The sequence below is a fragment of the Amphibalanus amphitrite genome, unplaced genomic scaffold (genome assembly GCF_019059575.1).
Source record: "Amphibalanus amphitrite isolate SeventyFive unplaced genomic scaffold, NRLGWU_Aamphi_draft 000119F_arrow, whole genome shotgun sequence".
Lineage (NCBI taxonomy): Eukaryota > Metazoa > Arthropoda > Thecostraca > Balanomorpha > Balanidae > Amphibalanus > Amphibalanus amphitrite.
This window is the reverse complement of record NW_024881614.1, coordinates 261,402-288,963: the sequence shown is the minus strand read 5'-3', so window position 1 is coordinate 288,963 and position 27,562 is coordinate 261,402. Positions and strand designations below refer to the sequence as shown.

General features: G+C 51.7%; 2 protein-coding genes across 5 annotated transcripts in view; one reads left to right on the top strand and one right to left on the bottom strand.

Annotated features, from left to right (window-relative positions):
- Positions 1-2,685, top strand: part of LOC122381369 (C-1-tetrahydrofolate synthase, cytoplasmic-like) — a 67,262-nt gene extending 64,577 nt beyond the window's left edge. For all 3 annotated transcript variants that reach the window (XM_043365441.1, XM_043365440.1, XM_043365439.1), the window contains 3 exons: positions 552-678; positions 1,165-1,317; positions 1,563-2,685. In XM_043365441.1, the coding sequence (XP_043221376.1) occupies positions 552-678; positions 1,165-1,317; positions 1,563-1,652 (370 nt within the window). In that variant the 3' untranslated portion in view covers positions 1,653-2,685. The remainder of the gene's footprint in view (positions 1-551; positions 679-1,164; positions 1,318-1,562) is intronic.
- Positions 2,686-10,904: 8,219 nt separating this feature from the next.
- Positions 10,905-26,351, bottom strand: LOC122381368 (putative ATP-dependent RNA helicase DHX57). Of its 2 annotated transcripts, XM_043365436.1 has the most exons (21): positions 26,202-26,351; positions 22,714-22,962; positions 22,376-22,511; positions 21,718-21,893; positions 20,492-21,437; positions 19,915-20,115; positions 19,017-19,162; positions 18,668-18,801; positions 17,934-18,173; positions 17,436-17,566; positions 16,541-16,683; positions 16,104-16,217; positions 15,612-15,740; positions 15,024-15,145; positions 14,607-14,742; positions 14,087-14,273; positions 13,575-13,796; positions 13,049-13,225; positions 12,560-12,704; positions 12,201-12,289; positions 10,905-11,800 (listed from the first exon to the last, which is right to left on the bottom strand). In XM_043365436.1, exons 2-21 carry the CDS (start codon positions 22,953-22,955, stop codon positions 11,654-11,656), a joined length of 3,963 nt encoding a protein of 1,320 aa, XP_043221371.1. In that variant the 5' UTR covers positions 22,956-22,962; positions 26,202-26,351; the 3' UTR covers positions 10,905-11,653. The 2 variants fall into 2 exon arrangements, with proteins under 2 accessions (XP_043221371.1, XP_043221373.1); XM_043365438.1 differs by lacking the exons at positions 10,905-11,800; positions 12,201-12,289; positions 12,560-12,704 and having other exon boundaries at positions 13,138-13,225; positions 13,537-13,796; positions 26,202-26,319.
- Between the last annotated feature and the right edge of the window lie 1,211 nt (positions 26,352-27,562).

The following is a 27,562-nucleotide window of genomic DNA, read 5'->3' as shown; positions in this document are numbered from 1 at the left end:
AAATGGAAAAGCATCAGGGTCTGTTTTTCTGTCCCACAACCATGCTTCAGGATTTGGCATTAGATGTCTACACTGCTAACTAGTGCTTCTATTCTGGTTCATTGTTTATGTTTTCTGTTGATGTAGGTACCTACCTACCCATCTTTCTTAACCCCTTGCAAGGGCTTGTGTAGGCATGCGTTGCGCATCATGCTTCAGGCCTTCGGTCTAAAGCCATATACACAACCACTTAACCTATGATGCTTCATGAGCTTGAGAATCTACAGCCCATTGCAATGTGCTTTTGGCTATATGTTTCAACTAAAAACAACTTATATACTATTTGGTTGCATTTCATTGAAAGTATCCACGGGCGGCTGACGGCTGGCTGCCCACAGTTTGCCACGGCTGTGGGCGGCTGTGGCTGTGGAGCCACGGCTGCGGGGCGGCTAGGCTGTGGAAAATTGCAGCCGTGCAGAACTCTACTTGATATGATGCTGACATGGCTCTGCGTTTTCCCATGCACAACAAATAACCTGCCCTGACCCTGACCTGACCCGGTGCCTTCCCAGGTTCCTGTATGACCTGACGCTGCCGATCGTGGACAAAATCCGTATAATCGCGCGCGAGATATACGGCGCTGACGACGTGGAGCTGTCTGAGGAGGCGGCCGCGCAGGTGGAGCGGTACACCAGACAGGTACGAACGGTACACCAGACAGGTACGGAGGGTACGGTCTCCTTTGAGTACCGCCACACAGGAGAAGCAACGGCTAAAGTCGGTTCGACTTCGGTCCCTTCCTCTACGACATTCTCAGTCATTCCCCAGATCAGCGGTTTCAGTGACTCTCAATTTAGCAGCCCTTCCTCACTCGGGGCTTGATGGCATCGCAACACCCTTGCACGGTACTTTTCAATAGAGACTACACCAGACAGGTATGGACCAGGCCACCCGAATGATTTGCTCGTCACAACCTTTGACGACTGTCCTTGAAGTTTGTCATGACTGCCCTCCTGTGACTTTTGAATTGACCCCTGTCACCGTAGACCCCTCTGCGCGACCTGTGACCCCTGTCATTGTCAGCCCCCTGTCATTGTCAGCCCCTCTATCTGACCTGTGACCCCTGTCACCGTAGACCCCTCTATCTGCCCTGTGACCTGACCGGCCGCCCTGACCGGACCGCAGGGCTTCAGTGAGCTGCCCATCTGTATGGCCAAGACCCACCTGTCTCTGTCTCACGATCCGGCCAAGAAGGGCGCGCCCACCGGCTTCACGCTACCCATCAGGGACGTGCGCGCCAGCGTGGGCGCCGGCTTCCTGTACCCGCTGGTCGGAACGGTAGGTGACGCTGGGTGAGGGGTAGGGTGGGGGAGGGGGTGACTAACGGCTCTGTCCAGCAGGGTCCGCTGCCGCCTCCGGGGTCAGGGGGGGGGCTTCCATTCTTTGGATTTTGTTTGGGAGGAGGTGGCCTGTCTCTCACGGTTTTTGCTTCGTCCGGCTCGTAGCTAATCTGATCTAACCTGACCTGACCGGAGCCGACCTGACGTGACCTGACCTGACCGCCCGACTGCCGTCCGTTCCAGATGAGCACCATGCCGGGCCTGCCGACCCGGCCGTGCATCTATGACGTCGATCTGAACCTGGATACGGGCAACGTCGAGGGTCTGTTCTGAGCGTCCGCGGCGCCTAGAGGGGGGACGGACGGCAGAGGCGCGCCGGGCGGGACAGGGACGTGGCGGGCTCAGTTTGGGTGGGGGGGGGGGAGAGGGGAGCGAGAGAAACAGTGAGTTCTGCTCTGAGGGAAGGGGGCGCTGCCAGCGGCGCTATCGTGCTGTCAGGTGGTACAGCGGCCTGGCCGAGTACTGTAAGTACTAGGGACAGTCACTAGATGTCGCCCCTGTCCCCTGCGGAGGCGACTCAGTCCTCGGTGATCCCCGGCCTTCATAGGACGGTAGATGGGTATATAGGGCCTTGGGTAGATGACGCTATGGTGAAGAGCGAGGGGGTGCTAGCGCTACAGTCAACTCAACGGGCTTCCGAGACCAGTTATGTGATTTTGACGATCTTTTGATATTGTGGTGTGGAGGAAGGCGACGTCTTCGGATATCCTCAGCATCTCGGATTGTAGAATTTACATTGCTGGCATTTGAGCTGAGGTTTGGTGCTACTTTACTCATTTGGGGTGTAATGCGGAAGCGACAGATTGTGCTCAAGTGAACTGAAGCTGGAGGAGTTTGGTCTGATATTGCGGCAATGTGAGGCCACGTATTGAATGCCCACAAGGTGGGATGCTTACAGTGCAGTGCCTATACCTAAATAGTTTATACTTTCAGTTCAGTCATATACTGGATTGTCCTTTGGGGAATAAAATCAAAACATATACCCGCCGCCGAGAATAACCCTAGTCGTACGGGCACAATACCAACGTGAGGGTTTCACGTCAGTGCCATTATTAGCTCATGGGGAACTAACACGTTTGTTCAAGTAACCGGGAACCACATGTACAAAGATAGCATGCAATGCCTTGTAGCTGTTATTGGATGTGCAATACCCTGATGTAAAGCGCAGGTTGGCTGCCCATTATAGGGTTGTTGCACTGTGCCGTAAGTGTCATAGGTTAAGTGCCTATCGAATTTCGAAATGATAGCACCTGACGTTGTTTCCGATGTCGTTGATACTTCTCTTCCAATACATGGACAAAACTGGCATGTTTTTAGGCATGACTGGCGGCTGGAGCAACGCCCCTTTTCTTCCAGATACCCAGTTTTAAGTCAGTGCAAAGCAAGAAGTCTTGCTTTCACTTGCCGCGAGGCCATCAAACTTTTGTTGCTGGAACATTACCAGTTACAACCTTTAAGTCTCCTTTTTATGATGGTCTGCACTGCAGCCTTCTGTAATCATCACAACAATTGGTGCCCATTCGACTATCTCGCCCATGAAGTGTCACATTTCCTGTTTTCGTGTTTGCGTTTGGGTTCTGAGTTCTGAGGACGATATTATACAAATATGATTTAAATCAAATGACTAAGCACTCTGGTGAACAGCATTATATGTAATATATTTAATGGAATAACCTTCTGTTCAAAATTCTAAAAATTGCCAAAAGTTACCAAAAACACTTGAATATATTTCGGAGGCGTTCCTTCATCGGTTCAAGTGATAAACATTTATAGCGCCACATTTGCCGTTAACATATCTGATCCATGTTTTTTTAAATATAAATCTCGCGTCTAGGTTGAGATGTGTCTTCTAATTTACATCGACAGAATTACCTTTACAGCGTACGAACAAAATTAGCTCCTACACTTAACAGGTTAATAGGTCATAATGTTGATACTATTCACACTTACAATGTTAATAGGTTACAATATAGGGGGAGAGAAAGCGGGCAGGGATGAGGGGGGGGGGGAGAATTCTAGGCAGGTCACATCAGTACTATGCCTACCAAAAGTAAACACCGCTGCCTGACAGGATAAATAAGTATGCAAACGAATGAATGACTTGAATGAATGCACGAATGAATGAAGTATGAAAGAGAGGGGCATAAACATATTATAGGTGAGCAGTCGAATAAGAGAGAGAGAAAGAGAGAGAGAGAGAGAGAGAGAGAGAGAGAAATACACACAATAATAATCGCTTCACATAAGAAGTGTGTCTGTGTGTGGGGGGGGGGGGGTCGTTCAACAAATCGAAACACGTCTTATACCAGAGCCTATGATCAATAACCGTGTGGTATTCTAGCTCCTACCGGGGACCCGTAATGGACACCACTACTTGACGGTTTACACGATCGTCCATGATGCCACGTTTGTGTTGAGTGCTGGTCGCTCGTCTCTAATATGAAGAGATTCAGCAATCTTTCTCTCGCGCTCAGTCTTGCACACTTGTATTATTGCAGCTGTCACGTGTGATGGGCTCGGTTGTATGCCACGGTGATCTTCCCGGAAATGGTCCCCGAGAGGTGAATCTCTGCGTTGGTTTTTGGCGTCTCGTAAATGTTCATTGTACCGGAGTCGCACCATTCTGCCGGTTTCCCCGATGTATGTCTTCTGACAGAGGGTACACGTCAGTTGGTAGATGACTCCGGATGTGTGACATCGTCCTCGAAGACCCGCCGCGCACGCATGACAGCGAGCTCCTCCCGGGCAGGGTGGGGGTTTGAGGGCTGACCGTACCAGATGTTGTTTGATGGTGTTATCGTTCGTCCAGGCCACTCCCAGATCCTGCTGGCCGCTGCCCCTCACCACCGCCTGTACGGATCTTGTCAGCTGGTCGTCGATGAAGGGGAGAACTAGTCGGGTGATTGATGTTCTGTTCCTTTTCCTTTGGTCTGTGGATTTCATACAGTCCTCAATGGCTCTGTTGATTGTCTTGAGCTTGTATCCATTGTCGGTGAAAAGGTGTGTGATCCGTGCGATGCTACGCTGCCGTGCGTCTTCGCTGCTTGAGAGCTTAAGAGCACGTCGTATTTGAGCATAGATGACTGATTTCTTGACCTTCCATGGCTGTGCGGAGTCCGCATGGATGATGATGCCAGCGGACGTGGGTTTGATGTGGAGTTCGGTGACGTATCTTCCACTGTCGTCTACTGTGATGGCAGTGTCCAGGAACGGGATGGTCCCACTCTTCTCCGTTGTTTCGATAGTGAAACGTATCGCTGGGTGTGCGTCATTGATGTGCTGTAGGTATTGTTGGAGGTTGTCTGATCCAGTCGTCCATACTCCGAGTACATCATCAATGTACCGCATATATATGTCAGGCTTGGACGCTGCTGAACCGTTGAAGCGCTGCTCGAGCTGGTCCATGAAGATGATCGCGAGCGGAGGGGCAACTCTGCTACCCATGGCTAGAGAGCGGTTAGCTCTGCTAGCCATGGGTAGCAGAGTTGCCCCTCCGCTCGCGATCATCTTCATGGACCAGCTCGAGCAGCGCTTCAACGGTTCAGCAGCGTCCAAGCCTGACATATATATGCGGTACATTGATGATGTACTCGGAGTATGGACGACTGGATCAGACAACCTCCAACAATACCTACAGCACATCAATGACGCACACCCAGCGATACGTTTCACTATCGAAACAACGGAGAAGAGTGGGACCATCCCGTTCCTGGACACTGCCATCACAGTAGACGACAGTGGAAGATACGTCACCGAACTCCACATCAAACCCACGTCCGCTGGCATCATCATCCATGCGGACTCCGCACAGCCATGGAAGGTCAAGAAATCAGTCATCTATGCTCAAATACGACGTGCTCTTAAGCTCTCAAGCAGCGAAGACGCACGGCAGCGTAGCATCGCACGGATCACACACCTTTTCACCGACAATGGATACAAGCTCAAGACAATCAACAGAGCCATTGAGGACTGTATGAAATCCACAGACCAAAGGAAAAGGAACAGAACATCAATCACCCGACTAGTTCTCCCCTTCATCGACGACCAGCTGACAAGATCCGTACAGGCGGTGGTGAGGGGCAGCGGCCAGCAGGATCTGGGAGTGGCCTGGACGAACGATAACACCATCAAACAACATCTGGTACGGTCAGCCCTCAAACCCCCACCCTGCCCGGGAGGAGCTCGCTGTCATGCGTGCGCGGCGGGTCTTCGAGGACGATGTCACACATCCGGAGTCATCTACCAACTGACGTGTACCCTCTGTCAGAAGACATACATCGGGGAAACCGGCAGAATGGTGCGACTCCGGTACAATGAACATTTACGAGACGCCAAAAACCAACGCAGAGATTCACCTCTCGGGGACCATTTCCGGGAAGATCACCGTGGCATACAACCGAGCCCATCACACGTGACAGCTGCAATAATACAAGTGTGCAAGACTGAGCGCGAGAGAAAGATTGCTGAATCTCTTCATATTAGAGACGAGCGACCAGCACTCAACACAAACGTGGCATCATGGACGATCGTGTAAACCGTCAAGTAGTGGTGTCCATTACGGGTCCCCGGTAGGAGCTAGAATACCACACGGTTATTGATCATAGGCTCTGGTATAAGACGTGTTTCGATTTGTTGAACGACCCCCCCCCCCCCACACAGACACACTTCTTATGTGAAGCGATTATTATTGTGTGTATTTCTCTCTCTCTCTCTCTCTCTCTCTTTCTCTCTCTCTTATTCGACTGCTCACCTATAATATGTTTATGCCCCTCTCTTTCATACTTCATTCATTCGTGCATTCATTCAAGTCATTCATTCGTTTGCATACTTATTTATCCTGTCAGGCAGCGGTGTTTACTTTTGGTAGGCATAGTACTGATGTGACCTGCCTAGAATTCTCCCCCCCCCCTCATCCCTGCCCGCTTTCTCTCCCCCTATATTGTAACCTATTAACATTGTAAGTGTGAATAGTATCAACATTATGACCTATTAACCTGTTAAGTGTAGGAGCTAATTTTGTTCGTACGCTGTAAAGGTAATTCTGCCGATGTAAATTAGAAGACACATCTCAACCTAGACGCGAGATTTATATTTAAAAAAACATGGATCAGATATGTTAACGGCAAATGTGGCGCTATAAATGTTTATCACTTGAACCGATGAAGGAACGCCTCCGAAATATATTCAAGTGTTTTTGGTAACTTTTGGCAATTTTTAGAATTTTGAACAGAAGGTTATTCCATTAAATACAAATATGATTTATTTCAACGGCTTCTACCGGAGCTTTCTTCTCGACTGCTTGCCTTATGTCTTAGGTTGAACATAACCACGGCCTGATCTGCCCTTGCTGTCATTTGATCGGTTGGTACTGTGGGGAGGGGACCGGATCGGTGGACACTGTGGGGAGGGGACCGGCCTCTCTCGCCGCTGTGGGGAGGGGACCGGCGTCTCTCGCCGCTGTGGGGAGGGGACCGGCGTCTCTCGCCGCTGTGGGGAGGGGACCGGATCGGTGGACACTGTGGGGAGGGGACCGGCGTCTCTCGCCGCTGCCGTAGATTATCGGTCGGCCGTTAAGCCGGACATGCCGCTGTCGCTGGCGTGATGGATTTACAGCGTGCTGGCGTTGCTCAATGGTGGACTGTTAGTAGTGCACTGTTCTCGTATCTGGTTTATCGGGCAGGTCCTATCGCTGGGGCGCCGGCAGGCTGACCGACTCGCGGGGTTCGCACTAGAGCTCGCCTTGGGACAAGCTCAGCTTGAAATGTGCTGTTTAATTTTAATCTGCAACTGGACTGGAGGTGAAATGCTTGAAATATGACACAACGGCTGACATTTGCAGGTAGCAGGTGTTTTGTTATCGCTGAAATCGTACGACACGCTTAATTACGCCTTAATTCACATTTATGGCCATGTGTTTACTGCATGGTGCCCAATGCCCATAGGTCCAATATTAAATCGATATCACTTACCTGTATCTCACTTTATTTTAGTTGATCCGTAGGAGTCGTGCACACTTCACAGCGGATGACGCTTCTCCACTGAAGTATGAGGACCAGTGACTCTACGGCGGTATGTGGGAAACTGGAAGCACCACGGCCGAAACTCTATATTCCAGTTGTTGGGCAGTCTCTGCCAACTCTTCCCCACATGCTTTCTTTTCTGCTCCAATAACCCTCGCCGGACCTATTCTATTGGTTTTCTACATACGCGCCGGCCGAGGGGGGGGGGCGGGTACGACCCCCCTCGCCGTTTCGCCCCTGGTGGAGCTAGCGCGTCGCAGAAAAAACGAGCGTGTGCGCCGTTACGAGACGCAGAGATTGGTACCCGATTTTAAGTTCCTAGGTCAACCGGTGACCTCTGAGGTCAGGTCAAGTGCCCCAAGGTACGGTTCAGTTTTTGGTGAATAACTTCGCAAAAAACGGCCGCAGAGCCGCGATTTTGGCAGCATCGTGTTCGCCTCGCTCAGGCGCGTCGAATGATATACTTTTTATCCGGGTCAGGTCAACTTGGTGTGTTGACCTCAGGTCAAGGTCAGGTCAGCACCCCCAGGTCACGAAGTTGGTCGAAAGAGGTCATGTCGCATATCATTCGATTCGGCAGGTCTTCCCGAGTCCATTGGTGGCTTTCCCGACTCGCTAGCTCAATTTGATCAAGAGTTATTGACGAAAAACTAATATGACCTTGATGACGTCATAAATGACGTCACGCAAGGTCAACATTGCAAAAATGACGCACCTAACCTTGCAAGGAGTGCATCAAATCACGATTCTGTGTGCTTGAGATAGTTGGAGATCGTTCCCAGCGCCAGAATAGCAGTTTTCATTTTTCCCCATTGACTTATAATGGTGAGGTCACGAAAATGACCTGACCTCATATGACCTTTAGGAAAAATCCGAGATATACAAGTTGTGAGACTCATAATCGATACTAGATCCTGCAAGTTTCATTTCCCTGTAACATCTCCTCTGGCAGTGAGGGCGTTGCGAAGTTGCGACACCTGAAGACCGTGCAGAGGTTCACTTATGACGTCATAGGTCAGTGACCTGACCTGACCCAAAAATGCGGTTGGTGTCAAAAGATGCGGCTTGGATCAAAGGTCAGGTATGCCAAGTTTCAGCTCTCTATCGCTAGCGTGTTCGGAGCTATTGCGAAAAAACCATATGGGGGGGGGGCGGCACCCGCCCCCCCCCCCCTCGGCCGGCGAGGGATAAGCCTTGCAAGCTACATGTTGTTAGCTTAGCATGATTGCAGTCAACAAAATGTATGTTGACTGCACTGAGCACAGTGTTGAAGGAATGCTGGGGCTGCATTCAAGTATGGTGATCGTCACCCTGTAGAGTGATCGGCAAGTTTATAATTTATTCCCACTAAAACACTCCACCATGAAATCTGCGGGAAAAATTTTCCAAGAGCAAAACCATGAGCATCTCATTACGAAGCAGCATTATGAGCAAATGAACACTGAATAGGACCTCAATATTAAAAATAAGAACAGATGACGGTATATCCTATCCTTCTTTGGTAGAAATTTGCGTACTTATGTCGATCTTGAGATTAAATGTGACACAAAGCAATGTTGCCAGACGCACAAAAAGACATGTACTTTTCCACTGGGTTTGAGCGCAAGTTCACCGAAGGAGCAGATAGACGTCCTGGTCCCTCGAAGTCAAAGCCTCTCTATTGAAAACGACGCTCTCGCATCTCCCGGAAATGCCTTCGCTGGGTGTGTCGATAGGTTCGTCTGTTTGCCTTTCGTCAGCGCAGAGCTATGTGTGCAAGTGTCTAGACACAGAAAGTTAACAGATCCGATAGGAACCTCAATGAAATCCGATGGCTGAAGCCGCCGCGTGGCTCCTGCACAGCGAAAGGCGCGGATCAGAGCGATAGCAAGGCATGCATAGATATGGAGCCATGACATCCCGCTGCGTGGGTTATAAAGGAGGCGCGCAGTTGCCCCCGCCACTCTGCCGCCACTCGCTCTGCTGCTGTCTTCGCTGAGGTGCGCACCGCTCCACTCCTCCGCCATGAGCTGCCGTCCGCTGGTGCCGCTGCTGGCTCTGGCCGCCCTGCTGGCGCTGCTGCCCGCCTGTCAGGCACGCAAATGCTACTATTGTGCGACACCGACCAAGTTGAAGCCCACCGGAATTTCGGCCAAGTTTACGATGCTATCGGATCCCAAAGAATCAGTCTCTGCGGTGCCGTCCTGCGTAGGATTCGACGAAACACAGGACAAGTTCAAGGGGACCTGTCGGACAGGCTATAACACCTGTGTCAAGCTCGCTGTCAATGGAACCATTGTGGCACTTGGCTGCGATTTGGACGCCTATAATGGCTGCATAAAATATACTTCGGGCGAAGAAGGGTGCGCTTGCACCACCGACTACTGCAACTCTGCCGGCCTGTCGACGCCGGCGCTGCTGCTGCTGCTGCCGGCCGCCCTGCTGGCCGCGCTCCACACCCGGCAGTGAGGATATCAGCAGTGCTCACTTCGCTAACCGAAGCAGCGTCCTCAGCGGGCCGAGCTTCGAACGAACTTCTGAGACTGGTACGAACTACCGAAAGGCGCCTCCCGCTAAATAATAATAAAAGTGATCGAGAAAACTAATTGGGGTCTACGTGCAGTGATTACGTGCAGGAACTGGTTGCGGTGTTGCTGTTTCTTCTAATGTCCACCGTCCAGCAGCTTTACAATGTACATGTGGTAGCAAAATATACCTACTCCGTTGCTTGTGGCTTGTGCTCCAAACTGGATGCGTTTTTGGCAGTAGCAGTCAATAATTTTCCCTTTTTGCACAATGTCTACGCTTTCAGTCAATACAGGATCAGGCATTTGCACGTATTTTGTGTTAAAGAAGTGCAGTAATTGATCACGGATACCTACTTGTATCCCTTGACGAATTAAGTTACAACCGCAGTTGCTTCACGTAATGTCATAACGGCTCCGCTGGAATAAGCCACAAATCCTGAATGCAGGGGCGCAACGAACGAAAGGCGGCACGTTCACGGAACTAACACAGATGTTGAGTCGTGATCCTTACACCGCGACCGCGCCACTTTCCACTGAGCCCCCCCCCCCATCGTTATTCGTTAGTCGTTACGCTCTTTAAGACATGATACTTTTGTTTGTTCCACGCCCAGTCCAAAGGCGGATGTCTGAACAGGTGGTCCTAATGCAGGGCTGATCAAACGTCTGAATCGATTGACGGTTAGGGAATGCTGGGAAAGAAGCACGTCCCTTACGCTTATTAAATGAACGTTTGGTTTGTCCGCCACGAAATGCTGGACTCATTTAGAAATGAAGATCATTTCCCTGAAACTTGTGCAGTGGGCACTGGCCTCTCTCAAAGCTATGGTAAGACTGTCGGCGTTGCGGTCATTAACCGACTTGTTTTAAGCCATTTTCAGTGGGAATATTTTTTTCATTTTAGTGTTCCTATTCATTGATCGCTTGATAAACACCCTCGTTCAACCAATAACACTGACTTGCTGTCGTTAAGCCGGTGACTTTTGCGATAGTCTCCAACATCCAAAGACCGTACCATTTATAGCACACAATGCATTCAACAGGTTAACAGTCAACAAGTCCATCAGCTTCACCGGTACAAACCCCTCCTATAAGAGAACCAGTCAAGCGTATCACGTTAGTTGTCAGAAATCTGCGCAGTTTAAGCTGCAGATAGCTCGCAAGACAGGTAACCTGCAGACATCTGACGACCGCAGCGGTGAGCTACACATAGCCCACACCTGAACAATTGAGCTGCAATTAGCTCATAACAGGCCTGATGAGCTGAAAACCCAGCTGACACAGGACGTGTCCAAATCGCTCAGTACAAAACTATACTTAAGGACGAGTCGAGTGTTATGAAAAATAGCATTTCAATAATTCATACTGGGTAGGATATTCAAAACACGAGCTATTTTTGGCCGTAGCAGGCCATGTCATTAGCGTCGACTAGAACTAAGGCCCGGCGTCCGCAGTCGAGGGGGGATGTCAGCTGTCATCATTACCGCCCCCATGCGCATAACAGTGACACTGAGATGGGCCTCACTCACGAACGTTAAACTCCACGCCTGCTCTGAGGTATGATAGCACCCAGGGCGGGGCCTTCGGCCAACGCCCTAGCCGTAACGATAGCCACGGCTATCGTATGACATTCCGGAGAGCCCCGCCCCGAGGCGTGGCGTCTCACCTCCGCGCGACACCTCGGACGCCATGTTGTGCAGTATCTCCCTCCTCACGGGCCGCCGCCACGTCACGTTACGTCACCGTGACGTCAGTGTTCGGCCGTGACGAGCGTGACGATGGCGGCGATAACGCGCTGTCCGCGCGGACAGGCGGCCAGATCCAGAGTGGGGTTTTCGATTTTCTCTCCCAGCAGGCGATCCAGCTCCCCGCGCAGCTCCTTGAGTAGTGCGGCGATCTGCCGCCAGAGGCGCTGGTCAGGGACCCGGCGGGCACCGGACACAGACAACTGTAACTGCAGTTTTATTCAACCCTCTCCATCTCATCTGTGCCCATCACGAATAATAGCGCCTGTCGCGAGTTTACAGGGCAGACAAAAAGGTACACGAACGGACCGGGAGGAGAGTAAAAAAGAAGACAAGTTACGGCGGTGAGTTTGAAAAGTGGTGACCGGGACGAAGAGGGAGCAGCGGCGGCGAGAAGCGAGGGCGGGTCAGCGCACCAGGGTGGCCGCCCGGACCAATATCTTCCCCTATAACCCCAGTCATCCTTCCGGCTCGGGGAAAAGGTCTCCGACCAAAAGGGCCTAACGCCACAAAACAAACAGGCACGATGTTAGCCGCACCATCACACCGTACCGTTTGCGTCGGACAGGTGAGTTTGATCCAGCCCTCGTCCAGGGAGACGATGTATTCCTCTCCGTGCTTTTCCACCTCAATGCCGTCACCTGGAGAGACATAGGGGAGGGGGTGAGAGTAGTGGAGGAGCTTCCTCAGAAGTATTGGAGCTTCCTCCCCAATAGCGGTCTATCAGCGCTCCAACGCACCACGGCGGGAATACGACCGTTAAATGATACATAAATGCACGTATGCTCCAAATCAGCTGATGTGAACGGTGTGCAAGACATGGCTGTTCCGCTACTTGCGGCACTCTTACTGACTAATCTAATCTTGCTCTTACTACCACTGACGAGTAGTAAAGTAATCTCGCCACTAACCAGCGAACAGCAGCAGCGGGTAGACGGGTACCATGCAGCACTCCCTGATGAAGACACGAGACGTCTTCACCTTCTCGTTGTAGACGAGGTAGGGCGACTCAAACTTGTTCACCTTGGCGTTCACCGAGACGGGGTGAATGAACACCTGGCGGTAAAGGTCCGGTCAGGTGACGGGTGGGAGGTGGTGAAACGTCCTCTAAATTATATTGACTATGAGCTTGTCCTATTGTCCGACTCTCATCTGTGCAAGAGTCAAGAGATTTTGATGCAGCTTTAGTCTAAAGTAAAATTGGTAACCAGTGTTTTACACGCAATCGAAGACTAGAAAGAATGTTGTGTACAACTACCCATTCAACTAGACATATTCTCAACAAAACTTCCGATGATTGTGACAGCGACGAGTCCCACCACCAAAACAACCGAAGACAAAGCTCCCACCAAACAACCAACTGTCCCCCCTCTCCCCCCCCCCTCCTCGCTACCACTCACATAGCCGTCCTCCTTGGTCTTAAACTTGAGCTCGTCGTGTTTGGTGTCTTTGGCCAGCGCGCCGCCCTCGCTTTTGGTGTAGGTGGTCTCCGGTTTGAGCACCTTGACCAGGTTCGGGTAGAGCGCCGCGCACAGCACCGCCGACACCAAGCGGCTGTTGTCGTTGTTTTCGTTCAGCTGTGAACACAGGTAGGGACGAGGAGGTGTTGAGATGTGAAGGGGTTGAGCTGAAGACGTAAGCCAGGATGTGCAGGATGGTATGAACGTGGTTTGACAGGAAATATGCAAGCACATGTCCGTTGGATGTCCAACAACGTTGGACATTAAATTAACCGCAATATTTTAGTATTTTAGTATTTCGTCGTCTGTAAGGCCTGCCTAGCCAAAGTCGTCTACCATTTCTGTCGCGTATGAGTATAAACCGGGACGGTATCACAACATCGATCATCCTCACCAGCCGTTACTAGGTATCCTGCGGCACACCTCACCTGTTGTGCGGTGGCCTGGAGCACACTGAGCACTTCACCTGTTGGTCGGTGGCCTGGAGCACGCCGTCGGCTCGCCCGCGCGCCCGCCTCGCCAGCTCCCGGGCCGTCAGGCCGGCCGGCACGAACCCAATACTGCTCAGCAGCTCGACAAACTGGTTCTTCATGCTAGCCAGCATCTCAAGCGTCTTCACCTGTAGAAAGTTCTCCTGGGCGAAGTTGTAGCCGGCGGCTGAGGAGCGTTCAGTGGCCTCCCTCCAACCCTGCGGGTAGAAGGCAGAAAAGTCCAGTCAGATAACTGTGCGGTCACGTAGCTACAGATCGCAAAACCGCCGCGAAATTCAATGGCACTGCTTCACTGACGGTGTATACAGATAAACAAATACCTATTGAATGAAAAATGCGATGTAAAATCCCACTACTAACACTGCATCGCTTGCCAAACAAGAGGTATCGCTCCTCTATTTCACCGGCAAAAAGACCGCCGCTTCTCATACCACCCCACCCGAACCCCTTCCCCCCCTCCCTCCCCGACCCGTCTCTGCCGCCATACCCTGTATCCATTCAGCATGGTCAGCTGGTCGCTGTTGCCGACTGCGAACGCCCTCCGTCGGGCGTCAGCCTCGGCGCGGCGAGAGAACGGCGATACGAACGGCGAGCGGAAGCTGAGGCAGGCGGCGATGGTGGTGACGGCGTCCACACAGCGGAACACGGCGCCAAACAGCAGCAGCTTCCCGATCCTGGCGGCGAGGGAGAGTGTGAACGTGATGCGTGGGAGCCTAGAGTGGGATTTCACGACGTGGTGGGGGAGGGGGCCTGACAACACTGCAGACATTTAGTCACCTAAGCGGAACGACACTCGAGTCCCTCGAAAATCGATAATCTTACCTAACACGCAGGTTGTCACCGAAACTACGTAACAATCTGTCACGTCACGGTACACATGTGAGGACCTGGTACCCTTACACCGTGACCATGTCTTATAGAGATACACACTGTCACAGAACCCCGTAGCCCCACACGTCACGTCACAATTAACGCTACGACGGGTGTCACGGCAGGCGCCCCCTCACCTGACATCAACGGGCAGCGCGGCCACGTGGTATCCGAGCGGCGTCATCTGACCCTGGTGATCGAGAGCGCCCAGCTCCTGAAGGCGGCGCACGGCCGCCGAGATACTGCCCGCCTCGGGGGACTCGAGTACTCGACCTGGAGGAAGGGGCGGGGGGTCAGGTACTATGCAGGCCTGGGAAGGGGGCGGTGAGGCCAGTAACTAATCAGGGTCTCAGTGTGGCGTACCGGCTACCGAAGTGCATGCACTGCTATGTTCTGTACTACCAGCTAACGTACTGCAGCCTATTCTCACAATGCATATTGCGCTGAGTAGCCGGACGTAAAAAGCGCCTATTGTTTTTGCGAGGATAAGCGTCATGTAGCTCAGGCCCCCGCCTCTCGATTGACTTCTATGATATCCCGGTCAGTCAACATACCGAGCACCTTGTTGACGTCCTTGCCGGTGAAGAGCGGCAGGATCTTGATGCGCAGCACCAGCTGCTCCAGGGGGACGCGCTTGATCTCCGGTATGGGCTGGGAGCGGATGTGGTGACGGTACCTGGCCGGTCACACAGGTCAGAGCACAGGGGTGCAGGCATCACAAGTAAACAGTACTACTTACAAACAGGTCCAGGATAAGTTTACCATCATCTACGTCTATTGAAGACTTTGTGGTCTCATAATCAAGAAGGCATACTTTATTGGCTACCAACACAAAAGCATTAGCATCTGCAATACTTGCATCAGCTTTCGTACAACCACATCTGCTTGCCAGTTAACTAATGAAGATTACCGTGTATCGCAATGAATGGCTTAATTGCTTCAGGGATAAGCCACGACTATTCTGGCTGCAACTGGCTAGCAAGCTACCACATACTCAGTTTCGATTCACATCCCGCCATAATGCGTGTAGATGTTAAATCGCCAACAGTAAGCTTTACTACGGCAATCCTCGGCAGCGAGCCTGGTTGATCTGTAAATGGTGTTACCACAATCAATCCCCTACAGTGAGAGCCGCGTCTGACCTGTAGCTGGTGTAGAGGTGGAAGCACACGCCGGGCATGACGCGGCCGGCGCGGCCCTTGCGCTGGTCGGCATTGGCGCGCGACACCCACACCGTCTCCAGGCTCTCCATCCGCCGCTGGGGGTCGAACCTGTGTGCCGCCAGCCAGGGGCACCAGTCAGTGTTATGAGACAGACGTAGGCCCAAGTCACGGGGCGTCGGTCGGGGACGCGGGACATGAAGGGGGCCCACTGGGCACCGGGAGTGTAACAGAGGGGGGGCAAAGGAATAAGATGAGGGGCATAGGTGACAGAACAACTATTTCGTGTGTGGGGGGGGGGGGGGGAGGGAACTAAATGCAACACAAAATCCATGCAACATGAGCTGCGTTTGACACTTCATACGTTGAGCTGCAGCTCACTCTGATTAGATCCAAAACATCCTCGGCGAAAATATTCAACATACTTAGGATATCCTTTCGATATCCAACTTCGGTCAGCAATAACTAACTCACATTTTCTCCTTCATTTTTCCGCAGTCGACCACGAACACGCAGTCATCGATAGTGATTGAAGTTTCGGCCAGGTTTGTGGAGATGACGATTTTCCGCACTCCCGCCTTGGGTTTCCTGCAGGACAGACCAAACCAGATTACGAAAGAGCGTGAACCGGCTGGCCACGCAGACTGTTGTACTGGACATTGATCAAACAACACTAACAGCACTCTTATGGGCGAGCGGCAACAGCGCTGCATAACGCGACAGAGTCGACCTTTGAATGACGAGAAGAAGCTCATAGGGTCTGGGGAGGTGCTTACTGGCCCCATCTGAACCATCTGGATCCGTGATGACCCAAACACTCACAATGGTCAACAGATAGGTACCAGCTATTTTCCCTCACATTCAGACCACCAGCTGTTCCTCACCTGAAGACCACCAGCTGCAGTGCTCACCTGAATACCAGCTGCTGCTCCTCGCTGCTGAGACTGGAGTGAAGCGGCACCAGCAGGAACCTGCCGGCGCGCTTCCCCAGCGTCCGGTGGCCCAGCAGCTGGTCGTGTAGTGTCATTATCTCCGCCAGACCCGGCAGGAACACCTGGAAACGTGGGTCACAGGGAAGGTCAGATCGGATCCGACGACACCCGGCAGCAAGATCCAGACCACCGTTCCGTGCTTCTATCCTCAGGATACTGAAATCCTTCTCCTCCACGCCGCAACCCCCCTCCGGGCTGGACAGGCAACTTTATCTCATGCGGGCTGCTCCCTTGGAGCGGCACCGCTGCTCCCGAGGGAGCGCACCCCGTAGCCGGGTGCAGTGAGTGCCTTGGGGCTGGGTGGTCTGTCCTCTGGACGGGCTCAGCCCCGGCGACTCACTAGGGTGCCTGCCCAGACCAATGTCTCCCCCTATATCCTATCATCCTCCCGGCTCTGAAATGGTCTTATTGGACCGAAAGGGCCTAACCCCCCACCCCCACCCAAAAAAAAAAAAAACAAAAAAAAACAAGAAGATCCAGACAGTCAGGACGACGGTTGGTAAAACGAAACCCTTAAACGAAATCCGTTTTAAGACCCACGAAATAAACAACAGGATCGATTGGCGATGTCTTTATTTGACCCTTTTATCTAATTTTACCACGAGTTTATCAATAGTGTAAGACAATTATACTAACGAATAGTTTGTCTATTTCAAATAGCCTGCGGTTAGAGCCCATCGTGATCCTCTGTAAACACCTGCCAACAAAGCGTCAAAACATGTGCCGCAACCTCATCAAACTTCCTCACCCGACACACCCTAACCCCCCACCCACCCCATCCCCATTCTAGCACGCTCTACCGATGTGTCCATACCAGTATAGATCCGGTGCGCGGGTGCGGGTGATCCCCGTCCGCCAGCCACGCCAGAACCGACTCCACCAGGTCGTAGTTGATCTTATCCGGGTCAGTGAGCGCCAGCGCCTTACGAGTCCGCTCCGAGTAGTCTGCCGAGGGGAAGGGGACGATCAGGGTACGTGCGCGCAGATCGATAAACACAAACCGAACGCAACCAGAAGTTCACGACTGACCAACAGTTTTACCCATACAGTTGCTTATTGCCGTACCTCATCGTGTCATGTAGGTTGTATGTCATGTTATGCAATTGCAGTCATGCAGCATCACTGCGCCTTTCGTGACTCAGCTGCAAGCGACACCCATCTGATCCACTACTCTATCAACCCGGCGCGTCCACAGAGTCGCATCAGCCTGCCTCCCAGCCATCCCATCAAACTATCAAATAAAATCCAGCTTCTCTCCACCGACCTCCCCGCTCAAACCCACCAAATCCCGCTACCCTCCTCCCACCCTCACCAGCATATCGTTGTGACAGCAGGCTGACAGGCAGCGTCTCATCCCGCCGGCTGCTGGGCGGCGGATCCAGCCGGCCGCTGAGGTCCAGTTCCCGCCGCCAGTCCACCGGCCGACCACTCTCATCGTCCGAGGTCAGTAGGTCCCGCTCCCGGCGCGCGTGGGGAGAGTTCTCCTCCAGCGCGAACCCACTGAACTCTATGGCGTCCTCCAGGAAGAATTGAGTCACCGGGAACGTTTTACCTGGTGAGGAGAAGTAAGGAAAGTGAGATGACAGTAATCAGAGCTTCATCAAATATGAGAGATTGAAATAAAAATGATATCAAGCTTCGATGAAGCACCTAAGCATAGATGTGAAATTTGGTTCCGCCTACCTATGAAAGATACTAAACCTAACGCACAAGTCCAGTTATGCCTATGAATGACACCAGGCCACTTATAGTGCTTATGAAGGAACAGGACAGCTAACTCCATCTCTGGTAGGTCTATGACGGGCCCTTAACCCACAAAGTATGTCTATGACCGACATATGACCTACCTGGTATATCTATGACGGGCACCCACCTGGTATGTCTATGATTGATACCCCAGCCCATCTGGTATGTCTATGACCGATAGTACCGTAAGTCGTAACCCACCTGTTATGTCTATGACGGGCATCCTAACCCACCTGGTATGTCTATGACGGATACTCCAACCCACTTGGTATGTCTATGACGGATAGTACCCTAACCTACCTGGTATATCTATGACGGGCGCTCCACCGAAGTACGACGAGAACAGCTTGGCGTCCAGAGTGGCCGACATCAGTATGAGACGCAGGTCGGGCCGCTTGGGCAGGAGGTCTCGCAGGATCATCAGCAGGAAGTCGCTGCGGTGGGAGAGGAGGAATGTGTTATCCGAGACAGCATGCTCTTGTGTCAACAGCCGCAACAGAATAACCTAACGAAATGCCGATTGTCGCCTACATGGTTCAATTGTATTCATGGCTATCAATTCAAATAAATGCATCGTCATTTCCTGACCATCCCCGTCTCTCCTCTCTATTACTCGTCTCTCCTAGTCTTACTCCTCGCTCCCTCTCACCTTTCCTCGCTACGCTCGTGCACCTCGTCCACAATGACGTGCGTTACGCCCTCCAGTGTATGAGAAGCCTCCAGTCGCCGGAGCAGAATACCGGTGGTACAGAACAGCAGCCGCGTCCACGACGACATCTTACTCTCCAGGCGGATCTGAAATGACGGCGGGGGATGGGGGTTACACCGTACACAAATCACACACTTCTGTGGTAGCATGAAGTTACAACTGGTTAGTGCTACTAGGATGTCATCTGTTGAGGTCTCAGCTGGTGCTATTGCGCTATCCGTCGAAATTTCCAGTAAAGTTTTGGTGTTACTGTATTGGTGTTACTGTATTGTCCCCCATTGAAGTCCCCAACGTTATGTGTTATTGATCTGTCCCCCATTGAAGTTTCCCGCGTTCGGTGTTACTGTGCCGTCTCCTAATGCAGTCTCCAGCGTTCAGTGTTACTGTATTGTCCCCCATTGAAGTCCCCAACGTTAGGTACATTGATCTGTCATCAGTGAAGTTTCCGCGTTCGGTGTTACCGTGCTGTCTCCTAATGCAGTCTTCAGCGTTTGGTGTTACTGTACTGTTCCCTAATTGCAGTCTCCAACGTTTGGTATGCTGCGTTTTTCCCCGTTGACAGTTCTGGCGTTTGGTATTACCGTACTGTAATCCGTTGCACTGTCCAGCGTAAGGTGTCACAGCACTCTTCCTTATTGCAGTCTCTGACGTTCGATGCTACCGTGCTGTTCCCCGTTGAAGTCACCTGCGTTAAAAGCTACCGAGCTGTCCCAATTAATCTCCATCATCCCTCTCTCCACGACCCATCACCTTTCCCACTCATCTCCCACCTCCCTCTCCTCCCTCTCTACCCAACATCCCTGCCCGCCCCTCTCCCCCCTCCCGTCCCCGGTCGTACCTGATATCCCACGGTGTTCCCGACCTTCTCCGTCCGTTCCTGAGCCACGCGCTCGGCCACGCCGATGGCCGAGATTCGCCGCGGCTGCGTGCACACCAGGCTGACGTCGCTGGTCGAGTCGGTGGCCAGCCAGTGGTCCAGCAGGAACTGCGGCACCTGAGTGGACTTGCCGCAGCCAGTCATACCGCTGACGATCAGCACCTGGCGACGACAGAGGGGTTAATGTTAGTCGACACGTCTGGTGAATAGCGTTTGTCACAAACGAACTAGGCGTAGGTACGGAATGAGTAGGTAGTTGTCTAAGAACTTTGTGAAGGCTACTTTTAAGATGCATGTTGTAGTCAATTTGCTTCGAGCATTCCTAAACGGCTTTGAACAAGCACTTGGCTGGCATTTGATGAAAGACACGAGCATGGAGCACATAAGTCATAAACGTCAAAATATAACTTTTGCGAAACTCAAGGGAGATAAAGCGTTGTGCAACAATATAACTTGATATTACATGGCCGCGAACCTCCGGTATGGAAACGCAGGACGTTCCCACACCAAAGAACATTTTTCCTTTGTCCTACCGTACCTGATTTTTCTTCAGAGCGTTGACGATATTCTCCCGCTGTCCCCAGGCGGGGAACTTGCTGCGCGCCTCCTGGAACTCCACATACGATTTGTCGTGGACCTTCTCAGCGAACCTCTGCCTCAGCTGGTCCACGTCTCGCCGCCGCCGGCCGGCTGACCGGGGTCCAGGGGACTGGTCAGTACCATTCAGCACCGAGCTGCGGGCGGCGGCCGGGGCCGCGGTGACACGCTCGTCCAGCCGGGGCGCTGCGGCGGCCAGCTCCGCCGGCAGACTGTGCGGGTGGTAGCGGCCGCGCGCCGCCTCCAGTACCGCCTCCTGGTCCTCCAGCTGACTGATGAGCGCGAACACGACCGGCAGGCCGTCGGCGGTCAGCTGGCGCGCCTGCTCCGTCAGCCAGGCAGACAGCTGGAGACACACCTGAGCGGGGAACGCCGGCCACTCGCACCAGAGCGCCAGCAGCGGCGGCTCGTGCGGGTACCAACTGTCGGGCGGCAGGTGCAGCTCCAGGCGGAACCTGGCCGGCTCCTCGGGTCGCCGCAGGTGCTCCGGGGTGCGCGGCCGACCGCCGGGCGGCGCGTGCGAGTCTCGGCACCGCGCACCGTATCGACACCGACCCCGCGCGAAATAGCGGCACGCCGGCCGCCGGTCGGGCGGCGGCGAGGGTTCGCGCGTGCGGTGCCCGAATGCCTTACTCAGGAAGCCTAGATCGAGCCATACGCTCCACAGCCGGTTAGGCACACGCTCTTCAAAACTGTCAGCATAAATCGCCTGCAGCGCGGTCAGTTCGTCGTGCCGTTCGGAGAGGTAGCTTTCGTCGCCGCCCGGCGGGTGCGGGGAAGACAGGGAGAGACGGAAACACTCGGATAGAAGGCGGTCCAGAGCGGCATCCAGCTGACCGCCCTCCGCCTCCAGCGCCGCCGCGCACCGCGACTCGTGGAAGCCGTACCTGGAAACAGAGACATGGCTCAGTTGTGTAAGATCTTGCAGGAAAGCTGAGTGGCCGCAAGAAACAGTACGGGACAATGGCAAATCAATGTATGTGCTAGGGAACTGTCATACATTTTTGTATGGCTCGCAGCAGTTCAATGTCATCAAACATCACACTACTGGGACCGCACGTATGAGCTCACCTCTGCAGCTGTTCCATGGCTCACCTCTGCAGCTGATCCATGGCTCACCTCTGTAGCTGCTCCATGGTTCACCTCTGCAGCTGCCCTATGGCTCACCTCTGCAGCTGCTCCATGGCGTACTGACGAAACTCTGCCTCCGGGTCTGCCTCTCGAACGTCCCCCGGCGCGTGCAGTCGCGCCCCCTCCACCACCAGGTGCCGGTCGTGCATCCAGTACTGCCGGCTCAGGTCGCCGCGGCCCTCTGACACACTGACGTCATCGACGGAGAAACGCTGCCGACCACGGAGAGGTGACGTCATACACAGATAAACGCTGCCGACCCCAGAGGTGTGACGTCACTCTCACGTCATACAGCATAAAAATGGCTGCTGACAAAATGACTTGGGATAGACACAATCGCTTACGACATGAGCAGCCTAACATAACAGGAAAGCGTTACTAACAGAATAAAAACGCTATACTGAGGAACATTTAAGCGGTCAAATACTGACAAATGAAAATCGATATGAAAAACGACAGAGAAGAAAACGGCGTTCAGCGATGGTCAATCACAAAAAGACTACAAACTAGAAAGGGTCACAGTCAGTTGCAATATCAAATGACAGCAACACAAATAAAAACGCCACATGCATCGATGTCACTGATTCATTTCGTACATAGGTACGAGTAGAAGTAAAGCCATCCTACTACAGTTTTAGCTTTTAGCTGATAGCGGACTGTGGATCACACGCCCTGAAGCGGCCATTCACACTACCTTTCCCTGGATCTCCTGCAGAGTTTCGGTGAGGAGTTTCTGCGTGGCAGGGTTCATGTAGAGTCGCTTCATCTCCACTTTTCGTTTGATAACGGGCTGTGGAGGTGGCGGCGGTGGAGCAGCCGGGGCCGCCCGGCTGTGGGCAGAACGTAAAGTCAGAAACGAACAACAACAATCAATGACAAAAATGAAAACGCATTAGAATGTCATGTTAATAGATAAAGCGAGAACATTTACAAACATAAATAAATTCAGCAGCGCATTGCAATGTGTAACAACGATATCACTGAACAAAAAGAAGCTTGCTATCATGCTAAAAGTCATCTGAAATCACTCACTTGTTCCTGGGCCGCTGGTCCCTCTGCTGCACCACCACAGCATCCTCGTCGTAGTCCAGATCGCCGCCCTTCCGACTGCCACCACCACCGCCGCCGCCGCCGCCGCCGCCGCCGCCACCGCCGCCGCCTCTGCCGCCGCCCCGGGACTTTGTCTTGGGGCCGGCGTACTGACTACCGTGGCCCCCTCGTCCACCGCCGCGGTTCTTCCCCCCGCCGGGCCGCTTGGTTACCGTGCGGTTCATGGCGTACCTTGAGGCAGATGAGGAACACATTACACATATGAGGGGGTGGGTACTGTGCAGTTCATGGTGTACCTTGAGCACAGACGAGCCACAGTGGGATTACAGCACCCCCCCCCCCCCTAAACACAGACAACAAGCATTTTGCACTTAAGTAATTAGGGATTTGCCCTGTCACTCAGTTTTCTCAATGCTTATTCAATTGAAAAAATAAACATTTCATTCATTTATATGCTGACAAAGCTAAATGCAATCTTAACCAGCAAGCATCTCGTATCTGACAGAGCAATGAGAAGATGCAAAAAAAAAAACATTGAACAGAGCACTCCTATGGGATCAACTGAAAAGTGGAGTTTTCACACTAAATGTATTATATGGAGGCAATATATTCGATTATCTCAGACCATTAGACTATCGGAGATTCATGGCACGCATGACAATGGGCAGCCACATGGCTGGTGTTTTGCCTTTTTGATCATGAATGCATGATCAAATGTGAGGGATACAATGGGGGCGGCCTGGGAATGGTATAAAGGTAATTTATCTTTATGCAGTTTGAGTTTGTTACACGTCACAAGCCAGACTGGAAAAAGGACACGTTACACCAAATATGTCCGGCGTAGTGGCGGGATTGCGTCGAAAATTTCAGCGCACGTCCGGCGTAACTTCACATGCGCCGAATTCAGCGCATGGCGGTGGGCGGTGGCTGAACTTTTCGGGGCAGGGCGGCCGCATAATTTTTGCCGAAAGACGGTCACCGAATTTAGTCGGCACGCTGGTCAATATAGCAGCAGGTTCGCCCTGGGGGCGTGTCGGGAGAGGTTTCGGGACGAGACGTCCCCACCCCGGCCCTCGGTCGTCCCGTGCTCGAACTGGCGAGCCGCCCTGAGTACTCAGTGGATGAGCGGCCGCCCAGGTGAGGCCTCAAACCTCGGCGTGGAGATAGGTATGGAAGACCTTGTTGAACATCGCCGAGCGTCATTAAATACTGCAGTGGGTTCCTGCCCACTGCGGCATTGAGGGAAATGAGAGCAACGACGACCTGGCGAAACAAGCAGCCGCCCTGCCCTCAAACGCCCGGTCGCTGACCAGGGAGGTTCATTGTGTGGCCTCGCATCAATGGCGTGACAATTGGTCTGAGTCACTATTCAAGTCACTCCCTGGGAGCACGCTGGCGCTCCCTATCCCCGGAGGGCACCGAGAGGACGCCGTTTCGGTGTACCAGATGGGGGCGAGCCACTCGCTCCAGTACGTGCACCGAATTGGCTGCCTCCACTCCACTGTGTGCCAGCAGTGCCCAGACAAGTGGTGCCCCGCTGCCCTCTGTGCCATGTGCCGAGAAGAAGCTGATGTGCCGGAGCACGTGCTGCTCCGCTGCCCGGCTCTCGCTGGCTCCCGCCAGCCTTGAACACACCGCCCGCTGATTTTTGTAGCCCCGTAACTTCCGGCTCCGGCCTTGTTTAACGCCATGATGCTTAAGTGCGCTGACACTGAGCATATTGAGGTACTGGGTTAATCCATGGAAATGAACAACTTATTCAGACGCTCAAACATGGGAGAGCAATAGCATCCAAGACCCTGGAATGCTCTGTCTGGTTGATATAGCCTTGATAGGTAGATGTCCACATGTGCTTTACATGAAAGTGGCTTAATTTTGGAACAAATAGTTAGGCACCCAATTTTTGGCACAAATCATGCAGCACAAAAACGCTTGCGCTGAATTTTGGTGCAATAGGGTCTCACAAGCCTCGGAGGTAGTGTATGGATGTTTTCCAGTCTGGGTCACAAACTCACAAGTGCAAATATTTACATTATGCAGTAAAACTATAGGTCTTGTTCACAATTTCTAGACCAGTTGGTGTGGCCTGGTGCAGATTTACCACCCTAGCTGATGTGGCTCATCAACTGTTACTGCACTTGGCCAGTAGTGGCGGAACACCTTCTGATATATATAGATGACCTCATGAAGAATTTGTACTCTCCAGGGAAACTCTTTGCAGATGACGCAAAAATCTGCAGAAGGATTGGAGGCCCCAGAGATGGAGTCATTCTGCAAGAGGACATTTGCAAACTGGAAGTGTGGAGTCAAATATGGTTACTGGATTTCAACAAGGACAAATGCAAGGTGATGCATTTTGGTCCCAAGAATCCTGGCTATAACTACTCTCTGAGAGGAACGATTTTAATGGAGACTGACAAAGAAAAGGATCTGGGGGTGATTGTTACTCCTGATCTCAAAGCATCCGAGCAAGTGTCCAGGGCCACGGCAGCAGCGAACTCCATGCTGGGAAGGATAAGAGAAACCTTTACATGTATGGACAAGGAAATGTTCCTGCCCATTTACAAGGCCCTTGTACGACCTCGAATGGAGCATGCCATTCAGGCGTGGTCACCTTACCTCCAGAAGGATATTAACAGGTTGGAGAAAGTTCAAAGGAGAGCCACGAAACTTATACCTGGACTAGCTGCCAAACCATATGAAGTCCGTCTGGCGGAACTGAACATGACAACTCTGGAAGAGAGGAGACAAAGAGGAGACATGATAGAAGTATTTAAATTGATACATGGATTTGATATGGTCAGTGCAGGAGAAGATTTCCTGAAACTTGAAACAGACGGCCACAGGGAAAGGACACGAGGGCACACTCTGAAACTCCGGAAGCCGAGGCATCGCACATTTAAACGTAATATGTTCTTTTCATCAAAAATTATTGAACAGTGGAATAAGTTGCCTGAAGAAGTTGTAACGAGCAAGAATGTTAACATTTTCAAGAACAAGTACGATAAACACATCAAGAAGACTACGGAGAGAGGCAGCATCCTATGAGCATCCTGCTCCCTTTGCCTCTTACAGATCTACTTGGTAAACATCTAGGTACTCTACTTGGTAAGCAATTAAGGGGGCACTGCCGACTTTTGGTCCAATTCATTCCATGCAACGCCCATAGGGCTAATATTAAAATGCCAAAATAAAAGGGGGCACGGTGCCCCGGTGCCCTCCCCGTTCCGCCCCCTATGCACTTGGCAGTCTCAGACAAAAGGCCTGTTTGTATGAACATTCTTTGCTAATAACGTACGCAGACTGTGACTTTCAGCACGGAATTCTGTCAATAAAAAGTACCTATCCACTCTATTTCAAGAGAAAGCTGAGCTGAGCTGCCAAGGCATGGCAGAGCCCAGGGCCAATCCCTACTTACACTTAGCACACAATAGGTACACAAGAATGGTTAGAAAATAAATAAACCTTACCTTTCAATCAGATAATTATTTTACCAAAGCTTTCTCGTTCATCAACCCTAATAGTAATACACTGCCACGGCCTTTTCACCAACCAACATTCCCTCACGCTTCACGTGTAATCTTTTTGGATAGCGTACATACACCATGGACCAATGGCTACTAATGGACCAATGGCCTGTGACGTCGGCTCGCGAAATACGTCATACCCTGCACACGAAATAGCCGGCTGCTGAACAGCGTTGGCGCTCGGCTCGCGCGCGAGCCGAGCGCCAACGACAAACTAACGGGAACCCTCGGACACCCTCGGGGCATAAACCGCGGAGTAGCATATTGAACGAGTCTTATAAGGAAAATTCATATATTTTCGTTTCTCAAATGATAATCAGGGTGTCTCTTACCTTTTTACATATCATTTAGGCTTACCTAACACTTCAGTTGCCAAATATCACTGCAATTTATTCAAGCGAAGGTATTTTCAGTAAATATCAATGGTATAGACCGAAATCTTTTGAATAAAAACTCCAACGAACAGAAATAAAAATAACTTAATTTATTCCAACCATTTCCTCCAAATAAACAACATAAAAACTCACTTTTAGACACATCATTCATAATCAGTTGGGCAAACTAGACCTTTGGAATCAAAATATGGAGGCATCAAAAGATTGATTCCTTATGACCATATTTGGGCATAAATGCAGACCATTTCTAACATACCAATCACATAAAAATAAGAGAGTGTTTCAAGAAGGAGTATGCCTGATCTTGTACAGAAATGCTGGAACTATCTCCTAAGCAAAATAATATTGCTCCTATCATAACAATTTGAATTCTATAGGTTGTAATAAAGCATACTAACACGCCGCTTTTGACAATTGCGGCGTCGAGTGGCGCGCTGCTAGCGCTCTTTTTCGACGTTTATATACTTAGCTTCAAATTCAAATTCAGATTCCAGATTCATATTCGATGGAAAAAATGATAAAAACGGACCCCTTAGAATCTCACCAAATTTACACCAGCCACTCAGCATGACCTGGTCATCACAGAATAAAATTATCTAAGCTCGGCAAGCCCTGGGGGCTGAGATATGAGGGGTCAAAGTTCAAGGTCATTGAGGGCGGACCCCTCAGAATTACCTCAAAATTTGCACACAGATGTAAGTTGACCTGCTGAGCACGATGGGCATAAAATCTAAGCCCGGCAAGCCCTGACCTGGAAGTTAGGTCAGGTCAAAGGTTGCAGCCACGTGGAGGTCACGTGACCCTTTTACAGCGGACCCCTCAGATTTTAATGAATTTTTGTGAGCTGATACATCTAGACACCCATATTGATATTCTAAATTATCTAAGTTCGGCAAGCTCTGGGGGCTG

What these genes read in the sequence shown, in the direction of transcription:
- LOC122381368 (XM_043365436.1), bottom strand. Translation starts at nt 22,955, where the DNA reads ATGAACCGCACGGTAACCAAGCGGCCCGGCGGGGGGAAGAACCGCGGC. An exon ending in GCTGTCACAACGATATGCTG is followed by an intron (nt 17,567 to 17,933) that starts GTGAGGGTGGGA and finishes TCCCCTCGGCAG; the next exon opens with ACTACTCGGAGCGGACTCGT. An exon ending in GAGCAGCAGCTGGTATTCAG is followed by an intron (nt 16,218 to 16,540) that starts GTGAGCACTGCA and finishes TCTGTCCTGCAG; the next exon opens with GAAACCCAAGGCGGGAGTGC.